This window comes from Patagioenas fasciata, chromosome Z (assembly GCF_037038585.1).
Source record: "Patagioenas fasciata isolate bPatFas1 chromosome Z, bPatFas1.hap1, whole genome shotgun sequence".
Taxonomy (NCBI): domain Eukaryota; kingdom Metazoa; phylum Chordata; class Aves; order Columbiformes; family Columbidae; genus Patagioenas; species Patagioenas fasciata.
The window spans coordinates 27,594,584-27,608,972 of NC_092560.1; the positions used below are offsets into that span (position 1 = coordinate 27,594,584).

Here is a 14,389-nt window from a genome sequence, read left to right on the forward strand (position 1 = left end):
AGCTTACTCAATTCGCTCCATGTTCAGCTCTACTACTACTACTCCTTGTACTGCAATGGCAATACTGTGGTTCTTTGCAGACAGTTTAACAAGAGAACAAATACTTGTATTTATGCTACCTGTGACTTATTGTTATAATTTACATGCAAGACCAAGAAGATACAGTCTTTGGCTGTATTCAGAAACCATTACTCCCCATGGGAAAAACAAGTAGGAAATCTTGCCCCCTACCCCCAGATTTTTCACTCTTGTTGGAAACTTCTGTTACCTGCCTGAATGGGGTTTAAAGAGGAAAGTCCTCTTTCCTATTGTGCTCTGTCAGAAGTTCAGCCCTATGAATAACAGATGTACTAGAAAGACTCCTTTTTCCCCCCACCTCTCAGAAAAAGGGAGGACTACCAAGCTAGGGTGTAGTTATACACTACTTCCGTGCTCAGAAGGCATACACATAATTGAAATTTTATTGACAACACGATGATGCAGATTTCAGGTCCCACAGTCCATTCCCAAGCTTACCTGCCTGACCTAAGGGGTGATGTAGAGGCAACTCCCCCTTCTGCCAGTGTCTCCTAGCGCCAGCCTTGAAATGAAATCTCATTCTCTGGTTAGCTTTCAGTGCCTGGATCCTGCTTACTGTGCAGATGTGTGAACCTCCAGTGGGAGCTCACAACTGGGATGAGGAAAGGACGGGAGAGTCCCTTAGCCGTGTCTTGACCTGCCAAATCACATTGCACTCTAGATAACACTGTTGTGCAGGGATTCTTGGGGAATGCTGCAAGCACTGTTCAAGCTGCTGCAGGCTGCAGCACTTGGGGTTTTTTAATGAGAAAGATGCTTTCTTTGAACATCCTATTTCCTTGGAATTTAATTTTCTGTTTTCTTTTTAAGTAGTTGGATAACTTATGAAGAATCTACCTGCCCCTAGGCTCCATCTTTGTATTTCACAGCTCTCCAAACCCTGTTGAATAGTTTATCATCAGGCAAACATTTGATGGGACAAGATGAACAACAAATCAAAGTTTTCTTCAGACTCTGTCTAGACACGCTTTTCACCACTGTAAGCTTCGTACCTGGCTTCCTAGCCAGGTCTGCTCCCTTCCCACCCCACTCCTCTCTTCCGCCTCCCGATTTTTCCACTCACTGTCCCATTTACAACACATCTGTCCGCAAAGGCGAGCTCCGAGCAGCCGAGCAAGACGGTGCCAGGTGGGCGCTGCACACCTACAGCTCCAGGAGCACCAGCCCCGCTGTGTCCCTGCTGCTCCTACAGCCAAAACAAGCCAATTCATTGCTGTGGCGGTGACTTTCCCCCTCGTCCCCTCAGTGGCACCCAAGGCGTACTCCATGCAGCACAGGCGCGATGGGTTTGTGGTTATTTTGGACTATGCCCTGCCGATGTTGCCTTCTCCTGATGGGCTAGGCCGTCCCCCGGGGGGGTCCGGGGAACCGTGAGAAAGCCCTGAGCCGCGGGGGGAGTTACCCAGCTCTGTCCTACGTGGTTTTCAGCGATACCGGCAAGGGAAGCCTTAGCGGGGGAGGGGAGAAAGACTAAGCAGTTGCAAAAGGGGCTAGCGACAGCTCGGCGCTGTCGGAGTGAGGGAGGGGCGGGCAGGCGTGAGGAGAGGCGGGGGCGGGATGCGGCCAGCGGTGCCGGGTGGGGTGGGTGGTGCCGGGGGAGGTGCGGGTCCGGGCGGGGGCCGGGAGCCCGGAGCCCAGCGCTGGGAGCCCAGCGCTGGGCCGCGCAGGCAGGGACGTGTATCCGCGCTGCCGGGGCGCCCTGCCTGCCCCGGAGTGTCTCGCCTCCCCGCCGCGACACATCGAGCCGCGCCGGGCAACAGCGGTCGCGGCCCCGCAGGTGGGTGCTGCGGGGGGGCAGGAAGCGGCGCGGTCCCGGAGCGAGCGGCGGCTTCGGGCTGGGCTGGGAGCATCGCTCTTCCCGGGGCCTCCTCCGAGAGCCGCCGGATCGCCGGGCAGGTGCCGCCAGGGAGGGCGCAGCTGCTGTGCCTCTCTACTCCTTCTCTTTCTGTTCCTCCTTACTTTCTTTCCCTCTTTCTCTCCTTCCCCTCTTTTCCATTTTTTCTTTCTTCTTTTTTTTTTCCCTTCCCGTTCGTATCTCTCCTTCTCTTTCCTCCTCCCGTCTTTCTTTTGTTCTTTTCCCTTTTCTCCTCTCTCTTTATATGTCTCCCCAGCTCCCTTTTATTTTATTTTATTTTTTTTTCCACCTGGGCTGGTGTGAAATCTGCTAGCAAGCACAAGGTTCAGGGGACATCTGATTGTAATCCTGGGGTGTTTCTTTTTAATTTTTTTTTTTTCTCTGTTTAACTTCCTAAAACTGGGAAAGCCCTGAATAAAACTTCTTTCTTTCCAGAACAGCAAAGCTGTTTAGAAGGTTGTAAATAATTTTCTGTGACCAAAGTTGGGTGGGAGGACTCACAAGCCTGACAGGAGGCTCAGTTGTGCTCTGGCACTTTACCTCCTTTCGGTGTTGCTCAGAAAAGTAGATTTCTTTGTGGGAAAGAGGAGGAGTGGCAGAAGGAGAAAATTGCTATTTTGGAGTCTGCAATTTTAAATTTTTTTTTTTTTTTTCGTGGAATATGAGGTGTATGACTTCAGAGCTGGCAAGAATGACAGAGCCAGAAATGGTAGTAAGAGAAGAAGGGACAAACCTAGCATTTCAGTCTATTGACTTCAACTTGAAAATTCTTGTGAAAAATAATGCAGTATTTGTAACTCAGATCAGAGCTCAGTTATAATGGTACACTACCATTTTCTTTTTCTCTACAGTGGTTCTCTACTCTGCCTATAGTAAACATCAATTATCAGCATCATCTCTTTTCTATGAATCTGAGTTGTCTGCAGTAATAATTCTTTCCTGAGACCTGAAGAACCAAAAGTTTCTTTAAAAACCCAGCGAAGACCTTTGCCAAGTCTGCTCTCTTTTTTTGTAACTTAAGTGAAATGTGCTGGAGCACATACAAGCTGAAGATTTACAGTCTGCTGTACTGAGAATATGGTGATTTACTATACAAAATCCTGCTCTCCAATATTTTTTCCACAGTGAAAACCTCACTACTAGTCTCATGAAAAGATTCGATTTTGTTTTTCTAATAATTTCATACTGCTTTTCCTTTGAATTCCAACATAATCTGAAAGTTCTCCATTTTCATTCATAAGCTTCCGAAACTTAGAAACGCCTAACTTTATCAACATAGAATTCTGTCTCAGGAAAGGCGAAGAAAGGTAATTCCACAGGAATGTAGCATGCCCAACTAGTACAACTTAAATAGCTTGTGCTGTTAGGTTTACTTCATAGCTCCAGGGAAACCACTTCTTGCACTGTGAAGCTTTATTATACACAGCATAATCATGGTTCTAGTAGAGAAGCTTAATAAAACAAACAAAAACCTCATCATATCTCAGAAAGCTCTTTACACCCACCAGACAAGAACACTGTAAATAATAACAAAACCTGTGTATTTGGTAACTGTTACCAAAGTGTTCCCAGGTGTGGATTCTCCTATCATAATCATAAATATTTTTCTTGATTAGATTTTAAAGCCTTTTTTTGTTTGTCTTTTTGAGGAGTGGAAGGATTAGGCTGTTTTCCTACTGTGAAATCTTGTAGGAAAGGGAATAAGAGGTGGCAGTTCTCTCCCAGTATAAAGTTTCTGTAATGACAGTGAAGTTTACCATTGCTGATTATGTATACAGCTCTACAAACTGTAATATGGGGGGGTGGGATACCTGTCTTTCTGTGTATTTTGCAACACAACCTACTTTCCAGATAGAATCTGCTCCTTACACAAAAAAAAAGTTGTATTTTTGAACTGTATTTTTATGTGCAGGTTAGATTAAACACACCTCACCTGAAGTGAGCAGTGAAACCCCTTCAAAATATCATGTAGTACCTCTTAAGCTGTAGGTTGAAAGCAGGAAGTGTTATTTTATTGACTTGCACAATAGAGTTAGACCTTTGCACATAAGCATGATGCTGATCCTTTTTTATTCTTTAAATACAAGATACATCTGTTCTCTTCCAATGAGGTTATTGTTGCTGGTACTACTTGTCCTTTAGCTTACTGGTTAAATGTAGGCATGGGTTTAAAACATTGGCTTCTACACAGGGTTAGAGAAAGTCTTCTCAGAATAATATTTTAAACGTTGTGCTTGAAGCAGGATCCACATACTCAAAAACCCGACAGCCTCTTCCTTCCCCATAAGATTTGGATGTAGTTTAAGAGATATTACCTTTCCTGTCGGCCAGTGTGTTGTATTCTGAAATATTGTATTGTCACAAGACAGCAATTAGCAAAATTCTGTAGATGGGCACGAGGAGTGCAGTGACTGCTCCATTCCTGGCAAAATTATAGTTCCTACTTTAGAATACTGTATAAAAAAAATAGATACGCATTTTACTTTGAAGTAACCAACGTGTACAAATTATCTTGATGAACACCAGGCACTTGTACTGGGTGTTATATTGGACAGCATTACTCTAAAGATGTTTTGTTTGTTTTTGTGAGTGCACTTTCAGTTTTAGTTATCTTGAGGTAAAACATATTGTTTTGTCAATACTAAGAATCATTGACTTCTCTGGGGAGGAACTGGTCACTGAATGACTTTGCCACAACGGTTTTACTTTCCTTAGTTTAAATTTCTTACTGTTATTTCTTACTTGCTGTGGGACCTCTGAGAAAGGATGTTAACACAAAAGATGATCAGGCTTTGAACTGTTTTGAGGAAGATTTACTTGATCCAGTAGTACAAGCAAGTATTAGAAAGACTACCAAAATTTCTATTTTTCTCAATGCCAGTTAATACAGTGTGTGTTCATGTGGGTTTTACTTGTTTTCTAAAAGAGAAAGATTTTGATGTGCCATATTCCTGACATCTGAACATATATACAAATAACACAAGGATGTGATTCCCCCCCTGCCAAGAAACAGCTATCTACTTTTGGCTACTCTCACCATTTATTCTCTATGTAGTAGTAGGTGTTTGTGGAGCTTTGTTTGAAGTTGTCTTCTAAGCTAACAAGCGAATAGAAAGGTATTATTTTTTTCTATAAAAAGGAAGTGTATTTTTCTTTTTATTATTGGGTGTTTTTTTAAGCAGCTCTGAAGGAAAAGCCCTGTTGTTACAGAGTATTTATTGTCAATGAGCAGACAACTGCACCCATGTGGAACTCTGCTGCTGCCTCTACATGACTTTCACAATTAAGGTCTTAGTCCTGTAAAGTCTAATGATAACCTGAATAGTCACCTTATGAGCAAATCTTATTTTCGGTAAGACTGAAGGCTGTCTAATGGAACAAACATGAGTACTTCCATTCACTTACAGGTGGATCTACTTTCAAGATCACGCTGCTTGAAATCATGGAAACGCTGAGTAAAAGTGACTCCACTCTGTGTCTGGCAGATCTCTGCAGATAACCCTGCACCTGCACACTCTGTGCTTGTGCCTGTTTTTGTTTATGCAAGCTGCTTACGGCTTTGAAAATTACTTCCTCATCAGAATGAATGTTATGCATAACTGAACCTGAATGGGAGCATGTTAATTGTAATAACTGCTTGCAGGACATGCATGCTTTGAAGCATTGTGGATATGCCCTGGTAAAACTCAAGGGCCTTCCATCAAATCCATCTGTGGTGGAGGGCCTTCTTCAGAAGTGTTGAGGAAAAGTTTCCTATCTCAGGTGGAATTTGTGAATGGAGAAAGAGAACAGCAAGGATCTGGTCAACATCTTCTCACTTACTGCTCTCATTGATAGCTGAAGTTTCCGTATATTTTCCCTCCGAGGCAAGAAAAGGAAAAATAAGTCAATTCTGACTCTGACTCCCCACCCATCAAAATGATTACTTGTCTCCTGGCCCATCCCAACTAACACTTCAGAGGTGGGTGTACTCAGCACTACATTTTCCACTTGTTTTTTCTTCAAAACATTTCTGTAAAAACAAAAATTTCAGGTTGTCGTGAATGGATGTAGGATATTAGTGCAGCTGCCAAGAAGTTTTCAAATACCTGTTGTAAATCCTTGTTTAAAAGCTAATGTGTTTGTGAACATAAGATAGAGGCCTGTATAATGTTCATGTTGCTGGGCTGCTCCACTGTAGCTGTATGCCAAAAGTCACCAAAGCAACTACAAGAGAGCAAACATCACTCACTGCCTACTTCCCCTGATATTTGTTAGAGGAAGCAGAATCAGAGGGAAAATGAAAGGAAGAAGCTGGGTGCGCATTAGTTCAGCAGCCCACAAGGCTGAGAGAGTCATGACACCGGAACATTGCAGCTAAACCTGCGAGATCTGTCAGATCTTCCATGCTCTTGTTATAACTGGTTTTGACCTTCTGACGCCTCCACGACACTAACTCTAATATCTCTCCTGCCTTTCTATCAGTCTTTCACAAGATCTACAGGCTGCTGAAGTACCCCAAAGTACTCTAACCCCTTCTAAACTTCTGGTGCTGGCCTACAGTCTATTTTGGCAACTACAGTGTTTTCCTTTTGAACACTGAATTGGTGTTTAACGTCTTGCCTCAACACTTTTTCCACTGATGTGAGAAAAGACTTAAGAGCCAAAATCAAAAGACACCTGGGTTTTTGTTCCTATGCCACCAGTCCATAATGATTTTCATCTTATAATGAGATGGGTCTGTGGTACAATTTTGTTTCAACCTTAAGAAAAGACACAATCTCCAACTCTCAGCTGTTTCAGTCCAAACAAGAGCCTCAAACCCAGAGTCCAGGTTTGCTGGACTGGGGTATGGTGAGCAGAGATTTCCAGGGTGCTGCAGGGCTGGTGGTTCCCCATGGTGGGTCCATCAGGGCAGGGACCAGCAGCCGGGCCCATTCCGCAGCCCCAGCCAGGAGCAGAGCAGCCAGGGGGCATGTGGAGACATTCCTGGCATCAGGCACCTCTCTGGAGACTGGGACAAGCTGAGGCTGGGCTGGGCTGGGAATTGGGCCCATTGCCAGGCTGTATGGAATGGAGACTGGCCCATCTATGGCATCACTGAGGCACGGGCTGGCAGCCCTGGAAGGCTGAATTGGAGCCATAGGGGAGCTTGGAGGTGGCTGGTTGAAGTCATCAAGGTCTATTAGTGCCCTTTGGGCCCTGCTGTCAGCCATGAGAGCTAACTGCAGAGAGCTGCCTGGAGGCCACCTGGTTGGGTTTGCTGTGGTACCAAACCAGCTTGACATGCGGAGGTGCTGGGGACGGGCAACCAGCAGAGATGGGAGTGGGTCTGCTCCTTCCACCAGCAGCAAGTTGTGATACCGGACCAGTTGCCCCGTGAAACTGCAGCCATCAGGTTTGGTGTAGAAGTGGTCTGCTAGCTCTATGCCCTTGCAAACATCCTCTTTCTTAGGACCAGTCCTGTGGTGTGGGTCCTTGCTAATAGCACTATCATTATGTGCCGCAGCCCCAGTCTAACCTGTCTGTATGAAACCTCTACGTGAACTTTGGTCACCCTCCTAGGTGTGCTCTAATCTTGTAGAAGTGTTTTGTGAGTTTGGCTTTATTTTTTTTTATTTTTTTATTTTTTTTATTTTTTTTTTTCCTCTGAAGACTTCAGTTTCTTGTGGCATTTTCTGTTTTTAAGGATGGGTGAAGCCAAACTTATCTAAAAACACATGCTGAGCTACACTCAGAAGGTGCTGCTCCCTCCTGTCCATGGCCACAGCCTTTCTTTGATGAAGGTTATTTCCCTTCAGCTCCTTTGGCTTAAGTACCCATGTAGTTTATTGCTGACTCGTTTCAGTCAGATTAATAATTTAGCATGTAGGGTCAACACAAGTTTATAAAGTAACCAGGTAAAGACTTTGTTAATGAAATCAGCTGTTTTACGGTAGCACCTTTACTGTCATATCAAAGTTAAATCAGAACCTGATGTTTACCAAGACATCTCCCAAACTGACAGGTAATGAGTACTTGTTTCACTGGTGACTAAACTAAGAGGCAGATGATCCAAGTGATTTGCCCTCTGACACATAGTAATCCTTCTTTCCATAAGGTCTGTTTAAATGGAGAACACCAGTGTCTAGTAGAAATCAAGTTGAAATTATCCTGGTTTTGTGTTTAGTCATATCATACAGTTTGTATACAGCAGTGAAGAATAATTTTGGCAGGAAAGAGGGAAGCAGGCAGCAGGCAGCTCACTCAGCCTTTTTACTAACTCCTTCAGCTACTGTAAATTTCCGCTTTTAATGATTACTGCATCAGGAATACGGCTCTGGCTTGAGGAGGAGGCAGTTAAAGAAGGAAGTGGGTCAAGGACATAACTTGTGCAACTGAACTTCAGTTGAGAGCATGATCAAGGCTGTAGCATAAAGTCTTTTATATGTGGTTGTGCAACCTCCCTCCTGCTCTCCTACAGTGCGAAGTGCTGCCTTTGACACCATGTTATCTAGTATGCACGCTAAAGCTATGCAGAGCTTGAGAAAAGCATGTTAAAAGCTTTACTGAACGCAGTCTGGAGCTATGTTAGTGAATATTCTAGGCTCATAAATCTTCACAAAACAAAAAACAGAGGTCATATTTAGCAAAGAACAGGATATGATCAAGTTTTAGGACTTTTTAGAAAAGGAATTGCAAGCATAAATAGTAACTGTTCAGAGGAAGTGACGTATCAGGGAGAGAAATTTGACTGTGGGGAAAAGCCTCCACCTAAAGATAAGAGCCATGTTAATGTGTAAACATTTGTAGATCTTGAACTTTGGTATAATAGAAATGCAGTGTCTGATTTTTCTGAGCTCAATAACACAGAGGAATTGCACCCAGCTAGGTATACAAGGCCTTTTTGAAACAAGTTCTTTATCCTGCTTTCAATTAACTTCTAATCTAGAGCAGGAGCAGGAAAGATGTCTTTGCAAGCTTTATTATTTGGAAATTGTAGAAGGTGAAGACCACAATGGTAGCTTTCGATTAATGCTCTGTCTCCCTGGATTGTAAGGAACAGGGAAGGAGTGGCAATCCTCTTTAAGTGTGTGTTACTCCACAATGCTAGTGTTCCTCTAAACACTGGGAGTAGGATAAAATAGTAGTGCTAATTCTCATCGTTAAGAAAGAAGGAGTCCAGCTTCTGACAGTGAAAGCTTCACAAATATAAGTGGTTCTGAAATACATTCTAAGTTCTATAAAAGTCTCTAAGTTGTTAGGCAGTAAGCAGTAATATAAGGGTGACCAGTATCACAAGCTTCATCCTGTGGCAATAAATACTTAATAGAGATACTGGGGACTATCATGTAGCTAGTATCCTTCCTTTGTTAATTTCATATGTATTGTATATTATTTCTACTGGATCAGATCTACCAATCAAGACCAGCAGGACATCAAGTAAGCAAATGTGTGATAAGTTACAAAGCATGTTAAAACTTCCTCTAGATTATATAATTGTGTTTGATGCCATATTGCAAACTAAAAGTGGTAATTGTGGAATTTTTCTTTTATGTATTTATTTATTTATTTATTTATTTATGTATTTATTTTAAATTCAAATCCAAAGTGTGAGACCTGATACTTACTAAGTACCTTTTTATGCTTTCAGCCATAATTGCACACTGGTTCATCTGGCTACTTACCTTAAGAGTTAAAATTTTAGTTCTTCCAGTTTTACTTCACTATAAACCTAAACCAGCCTTGGAAAAAATGTCCATGTTCCTAAGATAAATAAGAAATGCAGGGTAAAATAATTACAGTTGCAACTCTGAAAACAAAGTACACTTTACAGTAAATAAGATGTTTATGCCATGCTGTTAGCCATGATCCTTATGGCTGTGTTAGACATCTATGCAATGATCCACATCTTTCTCCCACCTACTACATGTGGATCAATCCTCCCATCACTTTGCAAAGCTGTGGGCATGGTGGTGGACCTGATGTGTAGTGTATTCTGGTGGCAGCATTACTACCAAAAAACTGTGAGGCCAGGCCTCAATTTCTTACATGCACTTGTTCCGAGATCTGTAAGTAGGAAGATAAAAGACACACTTTGAAAATCAACAGCTGAAATGATACTGGGGTAGCTTAAAGAAGGAAAAGAAAAGATCTTACACGGAACAGCCTACAGCATAAACCAGAAGTGGACGTAGCACACACTTCTTTTATGTAAGAGAATTTTCTCACCATTTTTTTTGGGTAGCAATTATTCTTAGAGCTACTCTGAAAGTTACTCGCAGGCATTAAATTTTTCTTGAAAGGAACTGTACATCTCTCCAATACTTTAATATTTCTTTAACCTTTTAACTTACAGATTAAAATTTTGGAAGGCATTCTCTGTAAACTGTATTGGCTTTTGCAATTAGAGGTTTGTTTGAAATTCGAACCTGTACTGAATTATTAGGCAATGAATTTGTGTGTACAAATGCCATTATTTGAGTAGCAATGCAAGTGGTTTAAGGATACCCTGTTCTTGATCAGTTTACTGTGTGTGGTAGTACTCACAAAAACAAGACCCTCAGTTTGGTAATTCTAGACTGCAGCTTTCTCAACAGCTACAGCTATAGCAGCTGCATAACTATGCAGTGAACCCTTCACAGAACACTGAAACAGAAAAAAAGGTGCTTAAGGCGAAACAGGGCTAACAAACAAAAATTATGTAGTGCCTGTGAAGATGAAAATAATATTGATGTATTATAAATCTTGTTGCAACTCAACCTTGCAGCATATTTTCACATAAAAGCAATTGGTGAATCATAAAAACAGGTGTGTTTAAACGATGGTAACACAACACTGCTGTGTTCTTAGATTTGTGCATTTGCAGTGACCTAACACAAATCAGCTTTTGAGATAGGCTGTAAGTATTGTATTTTACCTGAAAAAGGTACTTCAGCAATCGAGTCACAGCTTTCTCACAATTCTGAAAGTTGAGAAGCTATGCTACACTCACTTCTTCTCAACAGCTCTTTCCTGATGGTATTTCTAATCTCAACTGCAGGAAGTTGGAGAGACTGTATCTTATAAAAAACCTTGAAAGGCTTCAGGGACTGCTTTCCCAGTGAGAAGATAAAGCTTGAGTAGCATCCAGGAAGTGAGTGGTAAGTTATGACTATAATGAAAACTGTGTCACTGCTGAAATGAATGTAAAACATTCTTGTCAATCTCTGAAGCATGAATTAATAAAAAACACTTGCTTCTCAGTAATGTATCTGACTTAATTACTGGCTTTAATTTTGTCAGATGCAGTTGAATCAGTTCCCTCTTCTTACTGAACTGTGGTTTATACTCCTAGTACTACAGAAATAATGTCTCACAGAAATCTGCTTCTCACCATATTTTTCTAGAAAAATAAACTATTTTTTTCATCAATTTATAATTTTCAACAGAAATTTTTGGTGGAACTATTCACCTTTTTGCTACCACTAAATAACAATGTATTTATTAACAAGTAATTAAAAAAATAATCTTTTAGTCTTTGAATGACAACTATATTTCATTTTTCTTTAGGACTTTTCATTCCATCTCCCTGACAAACTCACCAAATTCCTGAGAAACACAAACTGTTTTTCTGAAGTTGTTAAAGTTGATATGAGCAGATTGGAGGGCAATTTTTTTAGCCCTGCAAAGCCATTTGATATTTGAAATGCTGAAGAGGAAATTGCGGTTTTGCCACAACTCACACTTCAGGCTTTTCTTGGGTCTAACTCTTATTTTAGTAATCATTTCAGTTTTGAAAGTTAACCAGAAACAAGACTTCTTAAGTCGGAGACATCTAGAGCTGACAGAAGAAGATCCTATTGGCAATGTTAACTGCACCAAGATTATAGAGGGGGATATAGAAGAAATTCAAAAGGTAAAACTTGAGACATTGTCAGTGTCATTTAAGAAAAGACACAGACTAACAACAAATGATTACATTAACATGACAGCAGACTGTGCCTCCTTCACCAAGACTAGGAAATACATTATGGAACCTCTCAGCAATGAAGAAGCAGAATTTCCAATTGCTTACTCGATAGTGGTTTATCACAAAATTGACATGCTTGATAGACTTCTAAGATCAATCTATGCCCCTCAGAATTTTTACTGCATTCATGTTGACAAAAAGTCTCCAGAATCTTTTTTTGCTGCTGTGAAGGGAATAGTCTCCTGTTTTGATAATGTCTTTATTTCCAGCCAGTTAGAAAGTGTTGTATATGCTTCATGGAGCAGGGTGCAGGCAGATATTAATTGCATGAAAGATCTCTACAGAAGAAGTTCAAACTGGAAATATCTAATAAACCTCTGTGGCATGGACTTTCCTATAAAGACCAACCAGGAAATAGTAGAGAAATTAAAAGCTCTTAAAGGCGAAAACAGTTTGGAAACAGAAAAAATGCCTGTTTATAAAGAAGTAAGGTGGAAAAAACACCACGAGATTATTGATGGTAGAATAAAGAACACAGGCATAGACAAACAACTACCACCTCTCAGTACTCCAGTTTTTTCTGGTAGTGCCTATTTTGTAGTTAGCAGAAGATTTGTAGAATACGTCTTAGAAAGCAGCAAAATACTGAAGTTCATTGAGTGGGCAAAAGATACTTACAGCCCAGATGAATACCTGTGGGCAACAATTCAGAGAATCCCTGAAGTCCCGGGTGCAGTTTCTTCGAGTGACAAGTATGATGTTTCTGACATGAATGCATTGGCTAGGTTTGTCAAGTGGCAGTACTTTGAAGGTGATGTGTCCAAAGGTGCACCCTACCCACCATGCAGTGGAGTTCACGTTCGCTCTGTCTGTGTTTTTGGGGTAGGAGACCTGAACTGGATGCTACGAAACCACCACTTCTTCGCTAATAAGTTCGACACTGAAGTTGACCCTTTTGCAGTGAAATGTTTGGAAGAATATTTGCGACACAAAGCTTTGTATCTGCAAAAGAACTAAAACAGTGCATGCTCATGTTATGAAACATAGGTACAAACAGTACAGCTACGTACTTGAACTCCATGCCTTGTACATGGACAATGGGGAGAGAAGACATGTCTTGAGTGGAGATGGGGATGCCTTGTGTTGCACACTGAGGCTTTGAACTTTGGGTGCAAAATCAAATACAGCAATTTTTTAAAGAAGGTCAACTCTTGGAATATTTATTATCTAAAAGGTGTAATTAATGGACTTCCTGTGGCTAAACTATTTGTATTAAGGCTTGTAAAATTCATGTTGTTCATGGTTTTTCCTCAGTTTTTTCCCTGGAATGTAATGCTAGCTGAAAGAGTAAGATGAAGAGGGGGAAAAAAAGGAAAAAAGCAGCTGGACTGTACAAACACAATACTGAGTACTGAAAGTTCTCAGGAAAATAACAGACTTGATCTGAAAGTTAACCAAATGGAATATGCCCAAGCCAGCTGTCACCATTTAACTTAAATCTGATTGCTGTAGTTCTGTAATATTGCTGTAGTTCACGCTCCTGAAGATTTCATCTTCAGCATGGAGTATTAAGGATTTGTGTTTAAAGTTTTGTAGCCAAATCTTGGTTTTGTACTCTCAGACCCCCCTGATAATGTGATACAAAGTTTATACACCAGTTTGAAACTACATCTTCTCAGGGGAACTTCGCTTTTGTGCCTGATGAATATTAGACTTGTAATTTCAGACTTCCTACTGTATCAGGAGTGTTTCTTTAGGATTCAAAATGACTCAAGTTTCTCAAAAATTTAAGAACTGAAGTAGTGTCTAAATGTCACTGATGGAACTGCCGGTTTCTGCTTTTTGTGAAGCTTAACTTGCATTCCGGATTCTTTTAACACTGAATAAACAAAAATAAAGTTATTTTTCTAAATGATATCACCTTTTCCTACAATCAAAGTCCTTCTGAAAGAACTACCAAAAAAACGTAATTATGAAGAACTATATTTTTTTTTCTATTATTTCTTTCCATATCTGTTCAGGTTTGTCTTGCATAGTTACTGCCAGGTGGTGTCTCGTCTTACTCCTGAGATGACAGTGGAATTCATCACATACTAACAAATAGCAAAACAGGCTCAATTTTTTGTTTCTTGAACTGCTGTACGTGTTTCTTACAAAGGCAGTTTGTAATGAAGTTTCTCCTAAGATGTACCCCATTAGACATTATCATAATGAACTGCTCACCGTTGATCATGTGAACAGCTAGGGAGGCAAGCAATTTACTCTGAAATAGAGCCTGTTTTTGCCAACATCCACCTTCGAAACCACCTGAAAGCTGTTTAAGGAGTCTCCAGAGACTCTCATATGATGCATAAACTGGTAATAAAAGCCTATGAGCTGTGTCAGTGGAGAGAAATATCTTGTCTTCCCTATACTTTGCCTTCTCTACAAAAATGCTCTTATAGACAGTTGTGCTCTACCACAAACTACAACAAGCTACACTGCATATAGTTCCGGGAAATTCCAGGAAGTCATGTTACATTTTTAGTAGAAAGGAAGCTGTTTGT

At 41.0% G+C, this 14,389-nt stretch overlaps 1 protein-coding gene across 4 annotated transcripts; it reads left to right on the forward strand.

Moving 5' to 3' along the window:
* Nucleotides 1-1,686: 1,686 nt before the first annotated feature.
* On the forward strand, nt 1,687-13,758 carry GCNT1 (glucosaminyl (N-acetyl) transferase 1). 4 transcript variants are annotated; one of them, XM_065860662.2, is made up of 5 exons: nt 1,687-1,855; nt 2,785-3,240; nt 5,341-5,894; nt 10,935-11,034; nt 11,444-13,758. In XM_065860662.2, the coding sequence occupies exon 5, from the start codon at nt 11,580-11,582 to the stop codon at nt 12,858-12,860; it is 1,281 nt and encodes a 426-aa protein (XP_065716734.1). In that variant the 5' UTR covers nt 1,687-1,855; nt 2,785-3,240; nt 5,341-5,894; nt 10,935-11,034; nt 11,444-11,579; the 3' UTR covers nt 12,861-13,758. The 4 variants fall into 4 exon arrangements, with proteins under 4 accessions (XP_065716734.1, XP_065716733.1, XP_065716735.1 ...); XM_065860661.2 differs by lacking the exon at nt 2,785-3,240; XM_065860663.2 differs by lacking the exons at nt 2,785-3,240; nt 5,341-5,894.
* Nucleotides 13,759-14,389: the final 631 nt, after the last annotated feature.

Coding starts and splice junctions, on each gene's coding strand:
- GCNT1 (XM_065860662.2), top strand. CDS start 11,580: ATGCTGAAGAGGAAATTGCGGTTTTGCCACAACTCACACTTCAGGCTT.